The following is a 14,718-nucleotide window of genomic DNA, read 5'->3' as shown; positions in this document are numbered from 1 at the left end:
CTCCGGTTTCCTCCCACACTCCAAAAACATACTGATAGGGAAGTTAGATTGTGAGCCCCAATAAGGACAGTGTTGCCATTGTATGTAAAGCACTGTGGAATTAATAGTGCTGTATAAGTGAATAAATATTATATTATATATTAATTTTTGAAGCTCTATAATCATGTATAGGAATGAGAAACACACTGGGGCCGATTCATCGTAGAATGGTAGAGTTGGAAGGGACCTCAAGGGCCATCGGGGCCAATCCCCTGTGAGTGCATATTTTACTAAATCATCCCAGCTATATGTTTCTCCAGCTTTGGCTTGAAGATTTCTATTGATGGAGAGCTCACTATACAGTGTGTCCACTCATATCCTGTCCACCACCATTAACTTGAGAACGGCGGCAGCTATAGACGTAGAAGTGGTGTCTAGGTATAGTAAAGTAGCCATGCGCTACGCAATGAAACCACCTATAGCGCCACCTGGTGGAAAACAACGAAGTTAGCATTTTTATCTCGAAAACGGAACGAGATAGAGAAAAAAAAGTGAATTACAAAGTTGTAGGGCATCATCAATTCAATACGAATCGACACCTTGCATACAGGAATGCTATGATATGAAACCCATGACCCCCCAAAACACTGAATGCTGGTCACACATATGGCGCTCATTTAACTATGATGCTCAAAGTGGCCACCGTCAGCTGCAATGCACATCTGGACTCTGGACAGCATACTGTATCTTGCTGCACGTTGTGCAATATGGTAGGTTACACGTTTGCACAAGCATCTGTGATACGTCGTCGTAGGTCCTGCAATGTTGGTGGAGGGGTCGCATACACCTGCTGTTTGATGTGACCTCACAGAAAGAAGTGCAATGGGGTCAGGTCAGGTGAGCGTGGAGGCCACTCCACACAGCCACCATACCCAATGACTTGTAGGAAGGTCTCCATGAGTTATCGCTTCACGTCCGCAGCCTTGTGAGTTTTACACGTTCTAATCATAGCATTTCTGTATGCAAGGTGTTGATTCGTATTGAATTGATGATGCCATACAACTTTGTAATTCACTTTTTTTTCTCTATCTCGTTCCGTTTTTGAAATAAAAATGCTAACTCCGTTGTTTTCCAGCAGGTGGCGCTATAGGTGGTTTCATTGCGTAACGCTACTTTACTATGCCTAGACACCACTTCTATGCCTGTAGCTGCCGCCGTTCTCAAGTTAATGGCGGTGGACAGGATATGGGTGGACACACTGTATAATTATAGAATGGTGGAGTTGGAAGGTTTTTCAAAGGCCATTGGGGGACCTCAAGGATTTTCTGCAGAAATCTGGCATAAACACTTTAATAGTTCGCAATTGTGCAAAAATAAGTTAGGAGTTGCCCTAAAATATTACTACTTTTGGCACTGACAGGCCAGTACCTGCCCTCTACGCCAATATGGGCACAGCTTAGACCGAGCATCCTCACGCCCATCATCAAATCATGTCTCGTAAGATCAACGTTCTCAGCAGCGCATCGTCTTGGGTAAATAGGACTCGCGCTACTGAGAACAATGGCGGCTGGTGCGCCCTGAGCGGTCAGTTACAGATCATTCAGTGCACATCGGAAATGCGGAGCGGAGGCTGTTTAGTGCCGCTCATCTTTGCTGGTCACGTGCCTTTACCTGATTCAAAACTTTGGCACAAATACAGCACATTTCCTAAAACCTCCCTGGGGCTATGACCATCAGTAGGAAGATATTCCGCTACACTAAAGCGGGCTTTACACGCTACAATATATCTAACGATGTGTCGGCGGGGTCTTGTCGTAAGTGATGCACATCCGGCATCGTTAGTGATATTGTAGCGTGTGAAACCTACGTGCGATTGCGATTGTACGTAAAAACGTTGATCGCATGCAAGTCATTCAATTTCTAAAAATTGAACGTCCAGTTGTTCAATGTTCCCGATGCAGCACACATCGCTGTGTGTGACACCCCGGGAACGATGAACTCAGCTTACCTGCGTCCTGCCCGCCGGCACTCCGCTTCTATTTGCCGGCTGGCGTGTGACGTCGCCGTGACGCCGAACGTCCCTCCCACTCCCGGAAATGGATGTTCGCCGCCCACATCGAGGTCGTATGGAAGGTAAGTACGTGTGACGGGGTTTAATCGTTTGTGCGACACAGGCAACAAATTGAACGTGCCGCACATACGATGGGGGCGGGTCACATCGAATACCAGATCGTATGTGAAATCGTAAGGTGTAAAGCAGCCTTAACTGTGCAGGATTGAACAAGAAGTTGATCGGCTAATAGTAGAAGGAGATACATATACAAATATTGGGCACTAATGGTATTTCTGAATGTTCACGTAATCCCTTTGAGATTTTTTTTATCGTAAAAATAAGCCATTTTCCAGAAGAATTGCAATGTTATAAAAGAAAAGGGCAGTAACAAGTAGCCATGTTCATGGAAAGCGGATGATTTATTGACAGGCAATTTATTAGACCATGTTTAATAGGCATGTAGGTGCGGGACCTTGTAAAGCTGACTGCTGTCATGGCTCCCATTGCTTGGTTTGGGCATCAAAGGCCTTACAAGAGGGCTGTGTAATCTAAATGCTAAATGACCAACGCTTGAGTTATCTCTGATCTCTGCTGTTAAAGCTAGATGTTGTATGACTATTACGCTTACCACTTGTGGTATTCCTGTAGGGGGGGTTAAGGCTATGCCACCCCGCTTCATAAGTAGCCGGCACACCAAGGTTTATTGTAATGTAATCTAATGTATTGTGTATTTTGTGAATGGCCACCAGGTGGCAATGTGGTTCTATGACGGTTGTCCTGGCACCTGGATAGGCAGATAAAGGATTAAAAGAAAGGAGGAGGATAGGGTATATATAGTACAGGATATAGAAGGAGGGGAGGAGAGTCACCAGAAGGAGATAGAGATAGGAGGCCATATCGTTGCTATAATTCAAGATCCTAAGGGGCACCCCTTTGATCCTGGATATGCGGGGTCCTGCTCGAGAGGACTGTGGAACTACGTCCCCAGAAGCGGGGTTTAGTCTGGTCGGTTGGGGAGGCGTCCGTGTTTTACTGGACTCAAAACCCAAAGAAATCCCCTGCGAGACCGAAGGTCAATGGGCTCTTAACAAAGAAGGGTAGGTCCTGGCCAAGAGCATGAACATAGGAGTGCTGTCGTATATAGCCTTTCCAGGGCACAAGCTAATCCCTGTGGGTGGGCCGGATAGGCTTAAGGACTATTTGAATCGGTTTGTGCAGCGTGACGTCAGACGGGAGAATGAGGGGCCTAGTTTTGTCCTATGGAGCACAGGTGCCAGTAAAGCGGTCGGCCGTAAAATGACATATGAAAGTGGAGTCTGGAGGGTACCCCATCGGGACCAGAAGTGGTGCCCGTGTTATGCGAATGGAAAATGTCCCTGATTTGAAAATCAGTAAAGATCGTCTGTTTAAAGGAACTACACAAGTGTCTGCTTTATTGACTCAGAAAATGAATGGACTGTGGCGAAAGCATCCTTGCACTGGGGTGGGGACCGGAAGGCAAGGGGTTATTGAGCGGCTGCACTGCGGCCTGGTTTCCCTGCACACACGACTACTACTGCCTGCCCTGTCCCCCTCACATTCCCACATACTTGTAAATTTTTTTAAGACTTCATTAAAATGAGCACTGTAGCTCAGATGAGCAATACAAAATGCAAAGAAAATTCTTCTTTTAAAGATAACCTGTCACGTGGAAATAAATGCTATTACCCTGCAGATATGAGATTAATCTACAGGTTAATAGCATTTTGAACCTGCCTGGTGCATGTACATTAAATCTCGCTGCCAGGAGGAATAGAACTTTAATCCTCCTGGCAGCTTTCCGGTTTCAGTCAAAGTTACCACTATCACTACTATCATAAACTGATAACAAGCAGTCTTTGTGTTGGTTTCCATATACATGTCTATACTGTAAGCTAAAGGTGTCTACTGATGAGGTGTGATGTAGTCCTGGTGGCTGGAGGTACCACATAAGGACACAGCAGTACTATGAATGATGTCATTGTTCCAGAATTAGCATTTTGGGTTCAGGAGCTTCATGTTACAAATTGATAGCTATGTTTCTGCCTTGGATAAAGACGACCTGGACACCAAGAACTGATCGATAACTGCACTTTAATGATGATAATAAAAAAAATGATGCAGAACAATGCAACAAACAATTACATATTAAAAAAATGTGAGATATTGGAACATAGAAAGAGTCAGCAATCTTCACAAGGTACAGAATACACCAGGGATGTGCACGGATTGGGGGCTTCTTTGGTTATAGTTTGTTTCTTTTGACCATAATTGACCCACTGTTGGATGCTCAAAGTATTATAAAGAGATTTTAATAGAGCAACGACACCCATGAGTTGCAAATCCAAATTCCATGATACATTGATGGCATTTAGTGGCCGCAAAGCCAAAGAAAGATAGCTTTATAGATGCTCAATAGTAGAGTTGGTGCAAATTGATTTGCCCGTCCCATTCCATCGGCCACAACCGTGATTTGAGGCTGCTGGATAGGAGAGGGCATACGGCCTCTTACCTGCCGGCATCCGCAGCTCTTCTTTTGATTAGCCGGCTAAGTAAAACAAGGCCCACAGCTGCCGTCAGGTAAGAGGTCATATGCCGTACGCCCTCTCCCATTCCAGAACCACAGAACGCTGTCATGGTGGATACAATGGAACCTGTGAATAAATTCTCACCGACTCTACTCAAGAGAGATTCTCACTTTTGTTCCACCACCAACTAATGAGAATGGATAAATCTTAGCCTGGGTGGAGGACACCGCCAAACTAGAGTATGATCGCAGCCACACCTTGCCTCAAAAAGTCTCGGTAAAATTAGGTGTATTTTGACAGAGTGATGGATTATACATGTACATGTTGATCTTATTTACTAACGTGTTTACAACGTCTGATTAATAATATCTCAAGGACCTTTTTTTTTTTAGAGAAAGGAGCCCTGGCTTTCATCTTTTCTTGACTGCCAATTGCTGCAAAAGTGGTAAAAACCCAATTTATTTTTATGGTTATGGAGTTTTTTCTTGCACTTCTCCCTCATCATATCAGTAACATTTCCCATTGATGTGAACGGTTTAGGTGCATTTGCTCTTTTCATTTTAATCACATGTGAATATTGAAGCTCCTAAGTGATAATAATATAACCAGAAGATTAAGTAAGACTAAACCCTTGTATCTTTGGCTATGTCCTATAAGAAGGGTAATAAGGCACAGGGATATAGGAAAACTGAGCTCAATGTAAAGGCGAGAAGCAGCAACGTCTGGAGGCGGCGATTTCCCAGAATACAGGAGGAGACGCTTCTGCCATCTTTATTGTTCATCTCACAGGCCAAACGCCTTAAGATCCACAGAGGATTTCAGCAGCTCATTCCCGGCTCTGACAAACTGATCCAGGGAGGAACCTGGGAAAATAGGAAACATTCCCTGGTGAGAAGCAGCAATAGCCATAGATATATTACAGCCGACTGACCACAGCATGGTCCTGTGTAGTCACTACAGGAACATTATACAGCCAGAAATCAATGGAATGGGGATTGTTCTAATAGTATTAGTATGTCTGTCTCTGTTTAATATATGCAAAAATACATTCTCCCTGAGGCCAATTTTCTGAATACTCACTCATCTGTAGCTCCTCGGTATCAACAATTAAAAAATTAACCAAGTTTGTAAAAGGAGATAATTTAAAGGGGTATTCCCATCTCCAAGATCCCATCCCATTATGTAGTAGAGTAGGTATAATAATAATACAAATAATAATAATAGCAAATACCTCGAATTAGAAATGTAGTATAGCTCTGATATAGCCATGTCTCTTACCTCATGTGCAGGGCATTGCAGCTTAGGTATCCATGGTTATGACTAAGAGCAATTAATTAGCTGTCACTACATGAGTGGATGTGTAACAGTGTGTAAAGGGCTGCGAGCTGTGCTATAAAACCTAACAAGTTCCTTCTCTCTGTGTGTGTGTGATTCATCAGCAGCAGAGAGGGCACTATGACCCAGAGTTTTGCAGCTTGCAAAAGGTGGGGGCCTGGTGGACAGGGAGCAGGCTGGTGATGATGAGCTTCCAAAAACACAGGAAACAGCAGAAGTGACTGTACGGTCTTGCTGTGTGGAGCTCAGACTGTTGTGTGCTGCAGTTCTGTCTGAGGTGGAGGTCAACTGCCTACCAAGACGTTACCCTGGGACCTGGGTAAGAGTGAGAAGAAGCTTAGCCCCTGCTGATGAGAGCAGTGTACCCTTTTCCTTAGAGACAGCTCCCGGACAGAGGACATCCCTGTGCTGACAGAACTGTGAGTGGCATGGCTGAAGGACTTTGAACGCTGAGAAATAAAGAGGACAGATTTGTGTGCACATTGGAGTCTGCTGTTTGTCACCGAAGACCTCGGAAGCGACTGTAGTTGGGACCCTTCACAGAGCTTTGACTGATATTGACTGACAAACGGTACCTTCAGTTTAGTTATAGCTGGGTATACCAATTGCTAGTGTATATGCGCATATACCGTGTATCTGCTTATGTGTTGTAGTTAAAAGCAGATAAGTAGTAAGTTGGTGTGAAGCCTCAGAGATCCCCCTGGAGTCGCACTCACATGATTTACACTCCCCGGCTGCTGTGCTAGTTATCCAGCCTGAGTACTGTTAGGTAAATTTGTTCCAGGTTTGCTGTAATATTATATTGGGGAACTCTGAGGTAGCCACACAGACCCACAAGTATATCTCATTGTATGTTATCACTGTGGTAGTCTGGAAGAAGAGTCTGCGAACTGCTCTTTATCTTATATCCCGTCCCCCAACCCTGTCAGTAAACTCAGTTTGCTTAACTTTCTGCCTGCGCCTCTGTCCCGTGATTCACTGGATCCCTATTGGACCTTCAGTCATTACACATGTAACCATGGATATGACGCACCCGCTGGGTTTTGGGGTTACTCGTCACCAGGCCGGTGCGGGAGTTTGGGGTTGTCACAGTGGCCTGGCCCGGCTCTGTGATCCCGCGGTGTCAACCAACATGATGGAGGTGGATGAGGGTGATTTTGGGAGTATTTGTCTTTCGTGATGCCACCTGTGGTATGAGGCTATAGTGGGAGCCGCCACTGCGGAAAGTCTCTCTTTGCTGGGGCGGATGGTAACACAACTCGGATGTTGCAGCTCTCCACAGGTAGAGCTAGGCCCCAGGGAGAATGTTGGTGGTCATAGTCCACCCTAGTGTGGGAAACGCAGGGCGCGAGAAGGATCACACGGCACAGTGGTTGCAGTTTAAGATGTTTACTCACTTAGTTGCTAATGCCGTTGGAGTGCCAGACTCCGCTGTGATGGGCTCCAGACGATCCCAGATAGTTCGGGGGCCGGTACCGGAGGGATACTTCCTGAGTCCTTTCTCCCTGCGCTCTGTTGTGTGAGTCCCTGCGACTTGAAGCTACACAGGGACCTCTGTCCTTGGGGTGGTTATGTTCCCCTTCCCGTTTAGCAGGCAGCGCGTGTCCGTTAATGGGCCGCCCTATGGTCATGGCTCCTGGCTCTATATGCTGCTTTGGCCCCGGGCACTGTTGTGGGCCAGAAGACTTGAAATCCTCTGCATGGCGGATTATGCTGACAGGCCGTGAAGTGCCCACCAGCCTAGGGCTCCGCATCCTGAGATGTGCGGGGGCCTGAGGGAGCTATCAGCTCTCCAGTCAGCGACCATATTCTTCTGTGTCTCACTCCGTTCCCGGTGGTATATCGACTCCTCAAAGTGTGTGTGTGGCTCCTGCTCCCCACATCAGTCGCCCCGCCCACTCGAGCCCCAGAGTTAGTGGGTAGTAAGCCCCAAACTTTATGGTGACCTAAATGACCCTACCCTAACCCTGTCCCGGTGAGTGGGCAACTGGCTTATGTGTGGTGATGGATGTTGTAAACCGGCACCAACCTCTTCGTTACCCGGGATGAGTACCGCACCTCTGGTGAGATGCAGTACTCTGTGGCGACTGAAGCCTTAGGGGCGCCGCAGATACCTAAGCTAAAGTGCCCTGCACATGAGGTAGGAGACATGGCAATATCAGGAGAAATATACACCATGTGCAGCATTATTAGGCAAGTTGTATTTTAGAAGATTTTTTTTTATTATTGATCAACAACTATGTTCTCAATCAATCCAAAAGACTCATAAATATCGAAACTTAATAATTTTGGAAGTTGGGGTGTTTTTTTTTAGATTTGGCTATCTTAGGAGGATATCTGTTTTTGAAGGTAACTATTACTGTGCAGAATTATTAGGCAACTTAATAAAAACCAAATATATTCCCATCTCACTTGTTTATTTTCACCAGGTAAACCAATATAACTGCACAAAATTTAGAAATAAACATTTCTGACATGCACACAGTGTACTACATTTCTATTTGGAGGTATTTGCTAATATTATATTTTTATTACTATATTAATGTGCACTATTGATATCTAGAAAAAAATATTAAAATGCCGATTAAGTTTTAATATTCTAGCAGAATAGACATCATCCTCCATCGGTCTCTGAGATCTTACCTGCTTTGGCCTTAAGGCAGGAGATGGCTTTTCCCTCCAGTAATTCCCATTCCTCTCTTTGGTCCAGACAAGATGAATGAAGCCAGATCATTGCCAGGACTGTTGCCCACACTGAGGAGTCCTTGGTCTAGGTAACACCAAAGTATTAAAATTAAAAATATTAAAATTAAATTGGAATATATTAAGAACAACTGGCAGGACACGACCATTAATCGAAACGACACCTCAACCATAACTATCCGTGTTCCAAAAAATGTAAGAAGCTATTAAAACAGAATATAATAATAACTACTTTTAACTGCTCTTAAAAGGAACTTGTCACCTTGGAAAACTCGTTACCTGCAGCTATAGGGTTAATCTGCAGGTAAATAATGTTCCAATACTGTCTGGCCGCCTTACTGCTAGACCTGGGCTTGTCCATCAGTAGGATGTCTAAGCTGTAGGCCAGGTGATGAGGATCCCGCATAATCACCATACAGTCACCCATAACACAGTGCCTTTTGGGACCTATGGGTGAGACGTGCTATTCTGGTATTGCCTGACAAAGCCGAGGGAACATATTTAGGGAACAGATGGAAAACTACAGAGGAGATCATTGCTGTATTAGGCTATGTTCGCACGTTGCGTTTTTTTCCGCGTTTCTGCAGCGTTTTTAGCAGCAGCGTTTTTGATTGCCAGCAAAGTCTATGGGAAAGCAGAAATCCTGTCTGCACTTTGCTTTTTTTTCTGCAGCGTTTAATTTGCATATTTGTGGTCAAAAACCATGCTGAAAAAGAAGCAGCATGTCAGTTGTTTTTGCCATTTCTGCAGCGTTTCCTTAACATTGGAGTCAATGAGAAATGGCAAAACGCAACCAAAAGCACAAATCCTGCGTTTTTCATGCTTTTTACCTGCTTTTCCACTGCGTTTTTGGCTCCAAAAACGCATGCTTTTCTGGACAAAAATTAATGGGTTCTAATGTTCCTTTACACACACACAATAACCGAAAATTTAAATGTTAAAAAATTATAAACTTCACCTATTTTTCTGATAAAATGTGCATAACCACTATTTTTTCATTAAAATTGATAATTTCCCATATAGTTTTATTAAAAGTTAATTTTATACTTTTTTTCTCTTTTTTCATTCTTTTTGATTATTACAACTTTATTTCTCAGTGTCTTGATCTAAAAAACGCATCTGCAGAAACGCAGGTGAAAACGCAGGTAAAAAGCGCTAAAAACGCACTAAAAACGCGGTAAAAACGCATGCGTTTTTAGCGCTAAAAAATGGTCAAAAGCCATTTGGTCAAAAACCAAGGGAAGGAAAACATGCAGAATAAACTGCAGGTACTCCGACGCAACGTGCGCACATAGCCTTAGAGTAGTAGTCTGAGAAGGGGCACCCTAGCTGAAGCAGTGTAGGCCGAGAATGTTGTTAGGCCTGGTGGGAGACAGTCTGCTAGATCTGTGGGGGCTGTGGCATGCTATGTTTTAAAGGGGAAAATCTGGGATTTTTTTTTTTGGGGGGGGGGGGAACACCTTCAATGTACAGGCTGGAGCGCTCACTCCAGCACGCCATAAATAAACTGCAGTCCAGAGAAAGTTCACAGCATAAGCGGTGGCCTGGAAAATCCCTATCAGTTCTCAGAGCCCTTTTATTTATCAGCCTCATCCACAACCATACAGTCACGGCCGAAAGTGTTGACACAGTTAAAATTGTTCCAGAAAATGAAGTATTTCATCCAAAAAACTATTGCAATTACACATATTTTGTTATACACGTGTATTTCCTTTGTGTCTATTGGAACAAAAAAAACAGAAAAAAATAGGCAAATTGAACATTATTTCACACAAAACCCCCTAAATGGTCTAGACAAAATTGTTGCCACCTTTCCAAAAATGTGAGTAAACAACAGTTTCAAAAATGTGATATTTAAAAAAAGTGTGGGCAATATGACAATTAAACCTGAAATCAGATAAAAAAGGGAGAAGCTCACTCAATCTATTCATTGTGTGTCTGTGTGTGCCACACTAAACATGGAGAACAGAAAGGGGAGAAGAAAAATGTCTGAGGACTTGAGAACCAAAATTGTTGAAAAATATCAGCAATCTCAATGTTACAAGTCCATCTTCAGAGATTTTGATGCTCCTTTGTCCACAATGAGTAACATAATGAAGAAGTTTACAACCCATGGCATTGTAGCTAATCCCCTTGGATGTGGCTGGCAGAGAAAAAACAATGAAAGGTTGCAACGCAGGATAGTCTGGACGGTGGATAAGCAGCCGCAATCAAGTTCCAAAGAAATTCAAGCTGTCCTGCAGCTCAGCTATCAAATACAAAAAAATTCAGCCCACCCACTTCGGATCTCTTTGCTTTCACTCTGTGTCACGGATTATCAGCCAGGCAGCCACAAACAGTAGTATAGTAATATCCAAATTACACGGCCTTAAGAGTGCTTTACACGCTGCGACATCGCTAGCGATGTCGTGCGCGATAGCACCCGCCCCCCGTCGTTCGTGCGATATGTGGTGATTGCTGCCGTAGCGAACATTATCGCTACGGCAGCGTCACACGCACATACCTGTTCAGCGACGTCACTGTGACCGCCGAACAATCCCTCCTTCAAGGGTGAGGTGCGTTCGGCATCACAGTGACGTCACAAAACGGCCGTCCAATAGCAGAGGAGGGGAGGAGATGAGCGGCCGGAACATGCCGCCCACCTCCTTCCTTCCTCATTGCCGGTGGACGCAGGTAAGGAGATGTTAGTCGTTCCTGCGGTGTCACACACAGCGATGTGTGGTGCCACAGGAACGACGAACAACCAGCGCCATGCACCACCAACGACATTTTGAAAAGGAGCGACGTGTCAACGATTTTTGCCGTTTTTGCGATCGTTGATCATCACTCCTTGGTGTCACACGCTGCGATGTCGCTAACGGCGCCGGATGTGCGTCACTAACGACGTGACACCGACGATATATCGTTAGCGATGTCGCATAGTATAAAGCACCTTTTAGTCATGTCATAAGCGGGATTTACACGCGATATCGGTACCGATATCGCTAGCGTGCAACCCGCCCCCATCGTTTGTGCGAGACGGGCATATCGCTGCCCGTCGCGCACAAAATCGCGCACCCCCATCATACATACATACCTGCATAGCGACGTCGCTGTGACCAGCAAACCGCCTCCTTTCTAAGGGGGCGGTCCGTTCGGCGTCACAGCGCCGTCACTAAGCGGCCGCCCAATCAAAGCGGAGAAGTGGAGATGAGCGGGACGAACCACCTGCCCACCCCGCCCACCTCCTTCCTTCCGCATTGTTGGTGAGACACAGATAAGGAGAGGTTCCTGCGGGGTCACACGGAGCGATGTGTGCTGCCGCAGGAACGACGAACTACATCGCCCAAATATTAGCAACGATAATTGGGAGGAGGGGGGCATGTCACCGATGAGCGATTTGAACGTTTTTGCGACGATTCAAAATTGCTCATAGGAGTCACACACAACGAGATCGCTAACGCGGCCGGATGTGCGTCACAAATTCCGTGACCCCAACGAGATCGCTGTAGCGAAATCGTAGCGTGTAAAGCCACCTTAAGACCGTGTAATTTGGTTGAAGCGCGTCACAAGTTGCATATTTTTCCCCCCTCTAGGAGCTGTCTGTAACCTGCCTCCTATATTTCATGTACACATGGAATAAAACTATATGGAGATCTTATTTGGAGTGTGCTTTCCTTCATGTGCTGGATACTACTATACTATATTCCTGCAGCTCAGGGTGCATTAGTGTCAGTGCAGACTGTCCACTGACATTTGGATGAAATTAAATGCTATAGCCAGAGACTCAGGAGGACTCCTGACACAGAGGCATCAAAAAGCTAGACTGCATTTTGCCAAAATGTACGTGAGTAATCCAAAATCTTCTGGGAAAGCATCTTGTGGACAAATGAGACAAAGATAGAGGTTTTTAGTAAAGCACATCATTCTACTGTTTGCTAAAACAGAATGAGGCCTAGTAAGAAAATAACACAGTACCTACAGTCAAATATGGTGGAGGCTCAAAGATGTTTTGGGGTTATTTTGCTTCCTCTAGCACTGGGGGTTTTGACTGTGCGCAAGACATCATAAAATCGATTACGAAAGGATTTTGAGTCGCAATGTAGTGTCCAGTGTCCGAAAACTGGGTTTGTGTCCTACATCATGAGTCTTACAGCAGGACAAATGACCCCCAAACACTTCAAGAAGCCCCAAGAAATGGATGGAAACAAAGCGCTGGAGAGTTCTGAAATGGCAGTAATGAGTCAGATCTAAATCTCATTAACACCTGTGGAGAGATTTTAAAATTGCTATTGGGAGAAGACGCCTTCAAATATGAGACCTGGAGCAGTTTATAAAGAGGAGTCCGAAATTCCATGTGAGAGGAGAAAGAAGCTTCTGGATGGTTATAGGAAGCAATGGACAACAGTTATTTATTCCAAAGGGTAAAGGGTGTGCAACCAAATATTAAGTTGAGGGGGGCAACAATTATGTCCATCCCATTTTTGGAGTTTTATGAAAAATTATCTATATATATAATTGCCTTATTCTGTCTGTCTGTCTGTCTTGCTCCAAAATTGTGTCACGTGACAGTGTCACCGTAAGTGTCATAAAAGTGACAACTGTCGGATTGGCCACTGGGCTCGGCCTGGCCCCGCCCCCCATGGATTGGCCGCTCGCCTCGGCCTGGCCCCGCCCCCCGCATGGATTAGCCACTCTGGGCTCGGCCTGGCTCCGCCCCCCCACGGATTGGCCGCTTGCCTCGGCCTGGCCCCGCCCCCCACATGGATTAGCCGCTCGCCCGGGACCTCCGCACGCACCCCCAGAAGAGAGAAGACAGAAGAAAGAAGACCCCGCAGTCATACTCACCAGACGCCGACCGGGAGCAGGTGAGCGCATCAAGGTCCTGCAGCGGCGGAACACACACACACACACGCACACACACACATAAGAACAGACACACACATCAGATCACACTCACTCACTCTCACACACACCTCACACACACATCAGATCGCATCCACACACAACAACATCCAGTGATATCGCTTACTTCTCGGCGGCGATACTGTGCGTGCAGTGACCTTCCAGGACCTTCCGGAGGATCACATGGCCGGAAGCATGTGGTATCTCCGGATGTTGTGAGTGTGTGAGCGCGTATGTGCGATATCGTCAGTGTGTCTGTGTGCGTGTATGCGATCGGGTGTGTGCGTGTATGCGATCGGGTGTGTGCGTGTGTTCTGATGTGTGAGTGTATGCGATCGGATCTGTGAGTGTCGGTAGAGGAGCACGGCGTGCAGCACAGCTGCTGGGATCGCCCACCGGAGGGCACAGGGAGAAGTGGGGTGTGAGTGTATGCGATCAGATGTGTGCGTGTATACTGCCTGATGTGTGACTGTGGAGCACGATGGGGAGTGCACAGCATGGGGGATGGAGCACGATGGGGGGTGCGCAGCATGGGGGATGGAGCACGATGGGGGGTGCGCAGCATGGGAGATGGAGCACGATGGGGGGTGTGCAGCATGGGGGATGGAGCACGATGGGGGGTGTGCAGCATGGGGGATGGAGCACGATGGGGAGTGCGCAGCATGGGGGAAGGAGCACGATGGGGAGTGCGCAGCATGGGGGATGGAGCACGATGGGGAGTGCGCAGCATGGGGGATGGAGCACGATGGGGAGTGCGCAGCATGGGGGAAGGAGCACGATGGGGAGTGCGCAGCATGGGGGATGAAGCACGATTGGGAGTGCGCAGCATGGGAGATGGAGCACGATGGGGGGTGCGCAGCATGGGGGATGGAGCACGATGTGGGGTGCGCAGCATGGGTGATGGAGCACGATGGGGGGTGTGCAGAATGGGGGATGGAGCACGATGGGGAGTGCGCAGCATGGGGGATGGAGCACGATGGGGAGTGCGCAGCATGGGGGAAGGAGCACGATGGGGAGTGCGCAGCATGGGGGATGGAGCACGATGGGGGGTGCGCAGCATGGGTGATGGAGCACGATGGGGAGTGCGCAGCATGGGGGATGGAGCACGATGGGGGGTGCGCAGCATGGGTGATGGAGCACGATGGGGGGTGCGCAGCATGGGGGATGGAGCACGATGTGGAGTGCGCAGCATGGGGGATGGAGCACGATGGGGGTGCG

At 46.7% G+C, this 14,718-nt stretch overlaps 1 protein-coding gene across 3 annotated transcripts in view; it reads right to left on the bottom strand.

Moving 5' to 3' along the window:
* Nucleotides 1–4,127: 4,127 nt before the first annotated feature.
* Nucleotides 4,128–14,718, bottom strand: part of LOC142255321 (von Willebrand factor A domain-containing protein 5A-like) — a 415,890-nt gene continuing 405,299 nt past the window's right edge. For all 3 annotated transcript variants that reach the window (XM_075326900.1, XM_075326894.1, XM_075326885.1), the window contains exons 21-22: nt 8,557–8,683; nt 4,128–5,441 (exon numbers count right to left, since the gene is read on the bottom strand). In XM_075326900.1, the coding sequence (XP_075183015.1) occupies nt 5,362–5,441; nt 8,557–8,683 (207 nt within the window). In that variant the 3' untranslated portion in view covers nt 4,128–5,361. The remainder of the gene's footprint in view (nt 5,442–8,556; nt 8,684–14,718) is intronic.

Source organism: Anomaloglossus baeobatrachus, chromosome 1 (assembly GCF_048569485.1).
Source record: "Anomaloglossus baeobatrachus isolate aAnoBae1 chromosome 1, aAnoBae1.hap1, whole genome shotgun sequence".
Taxonomy (NCBI): Eukaryota; Metazoa; Chordata; class Amphibia; order Anura; family Aromobatidae; genus Anomaloglossus; species Anomaloglossus baeobatrachus.
Note: the sequence above shows the minus strand (reverse complement) of the source record. Positions and strands in the feature narration are given on the sequence as shown.